Source organism: Phocoena sinus, chromosome 1 (genome assembly GCF_008692025.1).
Source record: "Phocoena sinus isolate mPhoSin1 chromosome 1, mPhoSin1.pri, whole genome shotgun sequence".
Taxonomy (NCBI): Eukaryota; Metazoa; Chordata; class Mammalia; order Artiodactyla; family Phocoenidae; genus Phocoena; species Phocoena sinus.
Window position 1 is genome coordinate 171188825 of NC_045763.1, and position 12094 is coordinate 171200918.

General features: G+C 38.2%; 1 protein-coding gene across 1 annotated transcript in view; it reads left to right on the plus strand.

The window, feature by feature from the left end:
• USH2A (usherin) overlaps positions 1-12094 on the plus strand; it is an 815986-nt gene that overhangs the window by 170072 nt on the left and 633820 nt on the right. The window contains 1 exon segment of the mRNA XM_032639255.1: positions 9862-10045. Coding sequence (XP_032495146.1) covers positions 9862-10045 — 184 coding nt within the window.

A 12094-nucleotide genomic window follows, 5' to 3' on the forward strand; every position in this document is an offset into this window, starting at 1 on the left:
GTTTCCTGCACAAATAACCATGATGTGTATAACCTACTTTGTAAATAAACCAGCAAAAATTAATAGAGCAAATGTTATATGCTTTTGAGTCGTTATCCATGGTTAAAATTTATTGAGTGTTTCATTCTGACCTAGAATATAGCTATGCCACGGAACTAGAGACCAGTGGGCTCAAATCAGAACAGGAGGACCAGGGGTGGAAAAAAGAAACTGATATGTTGCTTGGATAGGGTTCTATTGGAGAGTTTTGATTCCTAGAAATATCTAAGAGATTCCTAGAAAACTAAGCAGAGGCAGATTTTTCAAGAAAGGAAATATAATCAAGCATATTATAGGGTATAACTGTGAAATAGATTTATGTAGTCGTAATAAGATAATCTCTGAAAAGTGATTTAACCAACTAAGGGGATTATTGAGGAGGAGGTAGAAAGAGCTAAATATTCATTTTCTATAGTAGAAAGACAGTAGTCTGAATTTTAAGCGTTGAGATTGTAACAATACATGCATGTTATTCAGAAATCGAGAAATGAAAGCCAGAAGAAACATCTATAGGAGTTGAAGGTGATTGCTCTAGGCAGGGAAGTTCCTGGGAGAAGACGAAGCTGCAGGCTGCCACTTTACATTCTGAGTCTTTAAGTTCTATTTGATTTAAAAACTATCTGCGTGTAAATTTTGATAGAAATAAAATTTAAAAATTATTGGAAAAATCATACTCAATTCTCATGGTCTCCTGACCCCTTTTCGCTTGGGGATTTATGTGGTAGAGTGTTGTTTTTTTAGGAGGATAATTTCTCAGTAGCTATTTGCCTAAGTACAGATGACACAAAACTCCTCTCCAAAGGTGTATGGCAAACTGTCCTCTCTTTTAAGGAGGATATAGAATGGGGACCATCACTGTTAATGAAAGTAATTATCATATTTAAAGTTACCGTGTATTTTATTTACTAGTGCAGTTGTCTTATTTCCTTTGAGTTTTGATATCTTGACAGTAAGGATTATATTATGCAGCTTACATAGCCACAATATTGATGTAATTCCTTGTATAGTGCATGCAGTCAGTAAGTGGTTTGTTTAACTGAAATGAGAAATAATCAGGAGTTTTAACAGAGACATCTGTATTAGGTAGGGTTCTCCAGAGAAAAAGAACCAATAGGAGATGTCTGTGTGTATATACATACATACATACATATATATATGTATTTTTTTTTTCCACTGAATATACTAGTCCATGGGAGGATCTGAACTCCTGACCCTCCTGTTCTGATTTAAGCCTGTTGATCTATAGTTCTGTCGCATGCTGTATCCTAGGTCTTACCTTTGCAGCTTTACTGAAGATTTCCTTCACATCTCCTGTGGTGGATCCCCTGTTTCCTGAGTCCTATGTGTTCTTTTTTCTTGATTTATTTGTGTATTTGGTAGAGCAAATGCTCCAGTAGCTTCTGAAAAGGAGTACAGGGAGGAAAGTGATTTTTTTTTTTTTTTTTTTAGAATTTTGAACACCTGAAATTATCTTTATTCCATACTCATAGCTGTTTGAAATTGTACCATTATATAGAATCCTTTTCACTCAATAAATTTATTTCACCATTATCTTCTAGCAGTACCAACTAGATTCTTGTTTCTTTCATTTTTTTTACATTCCAGAAGCTTTACCATTTCTGTATCCTTCATTTCAGAAAATTTCATGATGAGATGCTTTTTTGATAAATACTTTCGCTGGTAATTCAGTGGGGCATTTTGTCTGTAGATTAATGTTCTTATGTTTTGGGAAAATCTATAAAACACCTTCATAGCAACATCTAGACCAGTGTTTGACTGAACAATTGGACAACAAATCTAGCCAAGTTGACCCACAAAATTAACCATCACAGGTACCCTTTCATATAATCCCCCTGTTCACTGTAGCACTTCATCCCTGTACCTGTTGAGTACAGACCCCCTCTGGCATAATTTCTAAAGAGAAAACTCATTTCCTTTTCCCAAAGTGTGAGAGGGAAAACCTTCTGTTTGGGGAAAGTCACACCTGCCTTCAGAAATCTCTGAAGCCTTCAGTTTCACTTTTTTCCCAGAGTTATGAAAACCTGTGTCAATTAGCTTATGGTTGGCCTGTCCCCCTGCAAGTGCTTGGCTTTTACTTGTAGACATTTGTCCTGAGTGACAATTTCCTCTTCTGTTCTTTTTTTTTCCCTTTTATTTAATATTTTAGACTTAGAAGGGAAAAATTGTCCAATCAACCAAGCTTAACTGAAAATGTTACCCTAGTATTTTCTGGGTTTAATCTTTTCAGATCAAATCCTTGCAGTCAAAATTGAGTTTTCCCATAATTCTTGTCTCTTCTATCAAAATCAATCTTGTTGGTTTCACATATATCCAGGATTTGACCACTTCTCACCCGCCTCACTTACCCATCTTGGTCCAAGCCGTGGTCACGTTTCTCCTGGACTTTCCCAATAGCTGCGTGAACTCCCTGTTTCTCCCCTTTATCCTTCTCCAACATGCAGGCAAAGTGATGTGTTCAGACTTCGGTCAGATCATACCACCGTACCCTGCACTGGCTCTCCATCATTGTAAGGAAACAGCAAAGTTGATGGACTCTAATGGCCCCCATGATCTATAATGCCCATGACCTCCATGACTTCATTTCCAGACATAGGTTGTTCCTCTCCAGCCTACAAGTCTCATTGCTTTTCTCAGGTTGTTCAGTGCTCTATACCAGGACATGGAGCACATCACCATAGTGGGGGGTCCATATATATTTCCTGAACTAGTGAATGACTTACACTGAAGAATATCTCAATGCCCTTCTCCTCTTTTTAGGCATGGGCATAGTGCAAGCCTGTGAGTGTCTCTTTAGCTACACATAGGGAGGATATGGCATTCTACCTTGCAAGGGAGGAAAGACACTAGTGGCCTAAGGACCTGATGCATTTTATGGACAGCACAAGGTATTCTGTACACATATGCATAGCCTATGGAAAAGTCAAAGTGTGTTTGTGGACCTCTTTTTTTTTTTCTTCTTTTTTTTCCTGTTCTGCATTGTTCTAGCTTCAGAAACTACTTTGAATTTTGTTTTCTGGGTTTTATCGTCTCTGCCCTTGAAACTTAGATGGAAAAAAAGAAACCTTGATCCTGAAGTATCTTTATTATAAACGGATGCTTCATGGTAGCCAGCATGGCAATGGGCACATTAAAATGCACTGCTGCAATTGGAAGCTTTCTTTCTACTTCTTTAAACACATCTGAGAGAACTAGGTTATATCCTACAGGGGGGAACACCACACCGATGTGTGCGAGCATCGAGCCGCGGAGGGAGCAGTACGGATAGTGGTGGTGAACGAAGGAGCCGAAGGACTCCAGCCTGCCTTTTTCATCCGTGATTGTAAATATCACCGACCATCCTAGACTAGTACACATGGACTCTTGTCCTACTTTCGTAAAAAGCATTATTAAGGAAGGTGCATATAATGAAACCTCATGTATTATTAACTTAACCTTACTAGGAATGTACAAGGAATAGGCTTAATTCAACAAAAATTTATAGGCAATTTGTTAAAGCAGCAGTGCACATTAGAAGGTACATTAGAGCCACATTGGTTTTAATATGCCATTCAATAACTCGAAAAGAGGTTAAGAATGCTGCTTAACCTCCATTAAGTATTTTTAAAATGCTTTAATTTAAAATTATTTGGAGTGTGTGTACATATATGGATGGACACATACCTACACTCATAAATAGAGCACTGAATATGTTTTCCCGGTTCGTTTTTTCAGGACTGGATGACCTCATAACATTTGGCAGGAGGCACTTAATCAGAGGCCGGGCGGAGAAAGGTGTCAAGGTGTCCCCAGCCAGTGACCCACCCTTGTCCTTGAGAACTAGAGGCAGAGAGGGTTTATTGAGGATCCTGCAGCTTTGGAATAAAATAAAGGCTAATTTATAATGAAAACAGCTTCACGTGACACATTTCGCGCTAATAGGACAATTCCTCATGCTTCCCTCTGGTATTTACTTTGGGTTTGCTTTTGTAACTCATGCAGACCATTAGAAAATAAAGTATCTTGTTTCATTAAGAAGTGTATCGTATTTGTCAAGAAATGAGCTCATCAACCAGCATTGCATGCAAGACCCTGCCAATGGAATTGGAATTAGATGGCCGATACTCCATTAAAAATCAGTGCATCAAAATTGAGATCCGATTATGACACATGCCCCAGTGTTCGGTGAAACGGCTTTTCCAGATTAGCATGTTTTTCACAGAAGGACCACAGAGTAAGAGCCTTTTCCTTAATGAACCACCAGGAAAGAATCTTGTCATAGGAAATACGGATCACAATCCTACTCACATCTGGGGGAAAAAAAAAAAAAAAAAGGATATTGACAGGTCATTACCTAAATTTTAGGAAAATCCCACTTTGTTGAAAACTGCCTAGTAAAAATGACAATGATGATAATAGATACTATTTACCAAGTGTATACTGTATGCCAGACCCTGGAATAGTGTTTTATCTAAAAAAATTCCATTTAATATACACACTATTTCTATGATGGAAGGACCAGTATTATTTCCTTCGGGGAAATGCAGTCTCATTAAGTAGAAGGGCCATTTACACATCCAAGTCCATCTGACCCCAGAATCTGCACTCTGAAAGAGTGAAACTCTTATTCTGAATAACTCTTTATTTGTTATAAACATTCACTTAACAAATATTTGAGGGTGGGTTGAAATAGAGACTCTTCCAAGTGTCTGTAACCTCCCCCCGATGCTCAAACTCATCTCAACCCATGTTTCTCGCTACTGCTTCAGGTCCTGGGATATTTCATTTGTTGTGCTGAATCTGAATAATAGTTACAAAATAACAATGAACAGAGCTGTGAGCGGCTACAGTGCTCAAGTAATGGAGAGCCGACCGAGAGGTCTAGACGTGGGCTTGCTCCACGGACAAAGTTAGAGGAGCGTTTGAGGTGTTTGCCGCGGCATAGGACAGAGACTTTAGAGCATGCGTCTGAAAAGTATCGAGGCTGAGAAAAGTGAGAGCAAAGGAAAAGTTGTGCCGTGGATTATGCGTGTACATGTGTATCTGCACACCGTAATCTCTAAGACATAATCAGAGCGGTGCTTCTTTATATTCATTGCTGTTACTGGATTTGATTCTTAGAGAATATACTTATGAAGGCTCCTCACGGATACTCCAATAGGAAAACCAGGTTTTTTATAAAACAGAAAGTCCGATAGGATAATTTCCCTCATATAAGCATCTTATTCTATCCTTCATTCTACGAGCTGGAGACATATTTTTGGAGTGATATTTTCTTTCTGAAGCCCTGTTCCATCCGTTGATCTGGCAAGGATTACATTTTGAATTTATCGTGCTTATCCATATACATTTCCTACTAATCCTCCCTGATACCCTACCTCTTCTAACCACTCTCATGACTCACAGATTTATGTTTACCATTTTCTTTTCAGTATTAGAGATATCATCTGATCATTGTAAAGAGTAACAGATATCCTCCCATCCGTCTGCTCATCCATCCTTTCAGCCATCTATCCATTTCCTTCATATATCCATTTTTTTCAGTTAACGTCTATTGAATAAATTACTATACACCAGAGCCTGTGCTGCTGTAAGATATACAACCAGAAATATATTAAGGCATTACAGTTTAGTAGGGGAAACTGACTCGTGCAAATACAACATACTTGTAATAAGTGCAGTATTAGAAATGCACAAGATAGAGAAGTAGTAAAATGAAGGGACTGATTACTTCTTGAAGGCTGGGAGACATAAAGAACTTAGTAGTGTTTCCTGAGCTGGGTTTTAAAAACAAATAAGATTCGGCAAGGTATTCAAACGGGAAGCAGTCCAGGAAGAAGCAATAGGAGGAGGAGGGCATTTAAAATACATCTAAACTAGTCGAAAACGAGTTTTTCAAATGTTTAAAGAGAAATGATAGCTTGAGATGAATAATCATATTTATTTAGCATTTGTTAACATTTGGTCAAATCTATGAATAATAATTTTAGCATGATTTTTATACAAAACCATCAAATGGAGGAAAATTGTTATTTTAATTTGAAAATTAGCATCATCTCCTACACTTCATTTTGAAAAGATTGACCTGCAAAACCATTTCTCAAATAGTCTTTTGTTGCCTGGGGTAGGTGAGCCACAAATTCCTCCCTAGACTTTTCTCTTAACGTGGTGTCCATTCTCTGGTTGAAGATGAGAATTGTTTCTTCTAAATGGCTCATAATCAGTGCTTAGCCTCAGCTCTGCCCTCCTTTTCTGAATAAGGCCTAGAGGTTAAACTTGTTTTCTCGCTCCCATTTCCAAACCCTAGCAAAGCCTAGTTGTTCACGGTCCTCAGGAGGGACATTGCTAGGAAATGGGCTCTTCTTTTATGCCCAGGGCAGGTACTCTGCTGTGCAAATAGCCACTATAGGAGAGGATACCAGCTGCCTGGCTAATAACTTTGAACTCTAAGGATGCTGTAAGCCTTCTCCTGGATAAAGCAATACTCTTTTATGATACGGGTGACTTTTTGCGTTAGCCGTATAACACATTGTTTCCCACATGAGACTTGTCTGGTCTGGGACTGGAGTTAGAAAGAAAACTGGAGAAAAGAAGAAACTTTAGTGGGCTGATTTGGGGGTGTGAGCTCTCAGCCCTGCATAATGGAAGGTAATACCTTTGTCCTGATGACCGTGCTTTAAACTGTGGTACAAAATCACCCATGGAAAGAAATCTCCAAAAGACCAGTTAAAATGATGCAGACACGTACTTGGGGAAGATGAAGTGGACCTAATGGAGGGAGATCAGAAATCTATTGTTTAAAAAAAAAAAAAAAATTAACGTCAGTTATCTTTAAGCTACACTCAGGAGCTGAAGTTTAAGTGGGAGGGAAGTTCTAACTACAGAACTATTTCTGTAGTTAGGAGTCATAAAAGGAGAGGTAATGGTCTAGAATTGGCACATTCAAGTAAGGCAGGAAGTAATCGTTGAGCAGGAAAGTACCTGAGTCATCCTGATCAGAACTGCTTAAAAATAGGACAGCTGAAATACTGGTGGGATTAACCTTTATAATCGTGCTGCTGAGAGGAGGAGGGGAATTAATCCTAAGACAAATTCCGATGTAGTCTTTTCCCTGAAGCCCTAACCTCCAGGCTGCAGCCTCCCTGGCTGCTTTACTACCTTTCTTGTTCTCCTCTGCTGATACCTCTGATTTTTCTGTGCCCTTCTTTAGTCTCCCAAACTTGGGCAACCCAATCTTCTGCACCAAAATCTACACTCCTGGTCTTTACAGATTCACCTAACAAATCATTTTTTTTTTTGGTAAAAATCCTTCCTAGCTGTTCTAGATTTCTCTGTGGCTTGAACCTATTGCAAAAAGTCCAAATTAATTCTACTTCTAAGTATCTGTGCTAATGGGGAATTTATCCAAATTGGAGAGCTGTTAGTACATGAATGATGCCATCATCATGAACCTTAAGGACCTAGGTACCTTCACACAAGGGAAAATACATAGAATCCCAGCCACAATGGTCTTGAGTCTAAAATAGAAGCCTTCTACGTTTGTGATTTTGATCACATGGTGAGTCAGATAGGAAACTATGTAATAACTGTCAGGGCCATACTCTATTTCTGGCAACACGTATAAAGCAAATCGCTGTTGGTGAATGCAAAGAAGCAAAGGGCAGAATCTCGTTGCAAATTATTATCAAAAATGATAGTCTTATTTCTCTCCAATTGAATGGCACAGATTTTGAGCTTCTTTCTTTTCATTTTACTCCTCCTGAAACGTTTTAAGAGAGAATATGCAGGGCCTAGGAGAAGAATAACAAATTAATTGTTGATAGCTGTAAAAGAATGGCTTGTTCTCAACTAGAGCCTCAAATGAATTTTACAGTGTTCCAGTTACTTCTGGTTTTTCCCCTAAAGAAGAGATACCACATGGTGCTTCCCTTGGTGCTCACGCTTTTTCTCTCTTTCATATCACTGATATTTTATAAATGTAAGTTAGTGATCCTGACAACTATACAACTTATTTTCGTTCGCCAGAGCTTCATTCATTGTTTCAATAAAATTCCTTGTAACATTGTACACACGCTTGTGTGTGTATATATGTGAATATGCGTATATATGTGTGTATACATGTACATGCACAAACACATATCACACCACACCCAGAACCATTTCTCCCTCATATGCCTACTTCATCATCCAAATGTCCAATGCATTTCTAATTTTATAACTGTTGATTTCCACCTTCTGGGTCCAAGAAATTTTAAGTAACTGGAAGATATTTTTGAATCATATTTTATTTCCCTTCTTTTTCTATAAGAAAAAATACAGATTTTATAATTAATCTAAATTCTGTTTTTGTCTTTTTTTTTTAATATAGTACTTGTTGGGATCAACGCCTACCTAATAATTTGGTGCAGTTTTGTGAATTCCAGTGTTCGAGTGCCTCCTTTGTGGCAAGCACTGTATTGGATGCTGGGTAGACAGTGATGAATTAATCAGATGAGGTTCCTGCCTTCAGGGTGGTTACAGTCTGGTGGAACTGAGATTAATTGTAACTTTCCTCAGCACTCTATAGGAAATAGAATGCTGTGAAACTAACAGGCATACCTGAACTAGCCCAGAATAGGTTACTGGAGGAAGAGTCACAAGACCTGATATGCATAGAGTGAGCTAAGCAGGAAAGGTGGGTCCAAACCATTTCAGCAGACAGAACTGCCCAGGAAAAGCATTTAGGCATCAAGAACAGAATGAAGTATGACTGGGGCAGATGGGATGAGCTGTAAAATGAAGCTAGGGAGATAGGCAGGACCTTACTGGATGGTTGGAAGCTGTGCTAGGATTTATTTTTTTCCTAAAGGGAATAGGAAGTTATGAAGTAATTTTAAACAGAGCAATGAGGTGTTCAATATACACTCTAAAAAAGATGGTTCCAGCTACACTATGAAGAATAGGTTGGAGGAGGACAAGAGGGACGCTAGGAGGTGAGACAGCCTCTGTGGTTGAGATGCCTGGGTTTGAATCTGCTATTTGTCAACTCTATCATTTTAGGAAAGTTTGTTAACCTTCCTAACCTTCAGTTGCCTAATTTATGTAATGGACATAATAATGCCTGAATTATTAACATTGCTAACAGTGAGAACTAAATGAGACAGTGAATATAAAGCTTTTATCATAGCCTCTGGTACATAGTGTTAACTATAGAAAACTTGGTAGTGACTTTAACCAGGGAGGTGGCAGTGGGGATGGAGAGTAGAAGATTTAAAATTCTTAGAAGGCAGTATTCATACGACTTGGTAATTTGCTATATGTAGGGGCACAGGGAAGTGAAGGACTCAGGAGTTGCCAGTTTTAGCAAAATATAGGATGCTCAATTAAATTTGAATTTTTTAATACAAGCAAATATCACATGGGACATACTTTTACTAAAATAATCATTGATTAGCAGAAATTCAAATTTAACTGGGCATCCTGTATTTTAGGCTATCCTACCAAAGATGTCTCAGAGTTCCAGCTGAAGCAACTGAAGCAATAGATGGTGGTGCTATTTGCTGAAACAGAGATGATTAGAGGAGGGACCAGTCTTTAGTGGAAAGATCATGAAATAGGTTTTGCATACACTGAATCGTAGGTGCCAGGAAGACACCCAGTTACAACTCAGCTTTTCTTTGGCCGTAATTGACATACTGATAAAGAACGGCTACAGCCACGTTTGTACAGGGACTTAGATAGTGCCGTGTTAGAGCGTTCTGTTTTTCAATGTGATCAAAATGTTATTTTTTAAAGAAAAGACTGGGTAGAAAGTATAATAAAAACTTTTCATTGCTTCATTTCCAGGTTTTTATACTTCTCCAGGCAATGCCACTGGCTGCCTGCCATGTTCATGCCACAAGACTGGTGCAGTTAATCACATCTGTAATAGCTGGACTGGTCAGTGTGTTTGCCAAGATGATTCCATTGCCGGGCAAAGTTGTGACCATTGTAAAGACCTTTACTTTGGATTTGATCCTCTAGCTGGAAGGTAAGTGTTTATAAGAATTAATAATTAAATGTTTTTACTAAATTATATTTGTAATTTTTTTTTTTTTTTTACTAACAGTGATTTTTTGGCAGTATCTTCTGTAAAAAGGAATATTTTCTGTCCCCCTTAGTCTGTGGATATATTCTTTTATGCATTGATGTCTGCATTTATTAAACATAATAGTAATCTTTGCATATCTCCTAGAGTTCCAATGTATGGGTTGCTGTACATTGATAAATGTGTCCAGTATTAGGACCTGGGAATATCAAATTTTGGTTGTGGAGAAAGACAGGTAAAGAAATATCCATAAAAGCAAATACACAAGCACATACACAGGCTAAGACAGGTATCATATGTGTGTATATACTTTGTTCTACATGGCCCCTGAATTTATTACTGCATTCATTTATGTTCCTTTTGCCTTTCTAATTTAGGTTTAAAGACTGGCAGGTGAGAAACATATCTTTGAATTCAGTGATAAGATTTTTTTTTCCCAGTGTGTAAAGTACCTTCTGAAAGTAAATTAACCACTTTTCAAAGTTACACTGTCTTTAATGTTCTACTTCTTACTTCCTGTGTATCTGTGGGCATTTGCTTTCATGCAGATGTGTTCATTGCTGTACTTTTGAAGGTGTGCTGGAATGCCAGTTCCATGTGTGTTTTCTTGGTCTGGTCAGGTAATAAATCTGTCTAGGATTGGGACTGTATCCATGAATTCTTTGACGTTCCTATCCCCAAGAAACTAGTGTTGTGTCTGCACACACCAACCAAATCTGTTTCTCAATATGTGTCTGTGTGTGTTTATAAATATAAAGGCTAAGTGCTCAAGGGTTTGAGATGATTTTTTCAACTCATCATCACCCTGCTGCCTGCCTTTTGGCTGTTACACTCTTCATTAGCAGCTTGATTAGAGTGTGGACAGTGTGACGGGGTAAATTATTGAAAAAGAAATCAAGCTAGTTCATTTGGCTTTCTACTAAAATTCAATTTGATTAAAAACTTTAATATAATATTTAAAATATTTATCAAAACAACTTTATGTTCTTATTACATATCGTATATTTCAAATCCATGCTGCTCCACTTCTGTTACCATTGGACTATCATCTCGGTTAGTCTGAGAGCATTACTACTCTTCTGTACAAATATGAAATTACTCTGAATGAGTATAGAAAACACATGGCACAGTAGATGTTAAATAAAAAGTATTACCAGGATCTTGATAGTAAAATCAGGGCCAGTTATTGCACCTACCACCCCCTCTACATACTTTTTGTTGAAAGACCATCTCACAAATTTCCCAGTTGGAACTCTGGGGTTGGTTTGTTTCACTACTGACAGCCTCTGTCTTTAGATTTCCTGTCTTTTCCATAGTCTTTCTGACAACACTTAATTACCAAGAGAAAAATATCTTCCCCACTCAGCTGTCCTTGGAATACTCATGCCTATCTATGACATTTTGTGCCAGCAGTCGCTTACCCATTTCCCCTCTACTGAGCTCCCTTGTTATTCTTGCCAGTGTTGTCACCAAAACCCCTACTTAATGACCAAAAGCTGTCTAATTGTCTTGGCTTTTTCACTTAACTTTCTTTAAGTGAAACCTGATTCCCTTCATTACATGGCTTCCCGTACCCTTCAGTGTTTGTAAACTCAGGCTGACCTTCACCCCATTCTGTTTCTCCCTCATTTATCTACCCACCCCAATCTAATCCAGGGCCAAGAATTGCTTACAGATAGTGTTCTATCACCTATCACCCTGCCGTTGGGCTGGCTAACGTGGGAATCAGACTCCCTGGGTTAAAAGCTGGCTTGAAATGTTAACCTAAATTGATGAGGAATAAATAGGAAGAGCCAGAAAAGTAGGTATAAAATACATCATCATCATCACCACCACCACCACCACCACAACAACAAATACATTATTAGAAGGTGCCAAGGTTAAAATTAGGAAAGCAGAACTCAGTAAAATAAAAGGGATGAGTGCAGGCTGTAGTCTAGGAGATAGAGCCAAGTTTGAAAAGCTAGTAGCTTCTATAGCATAAAAAATCCA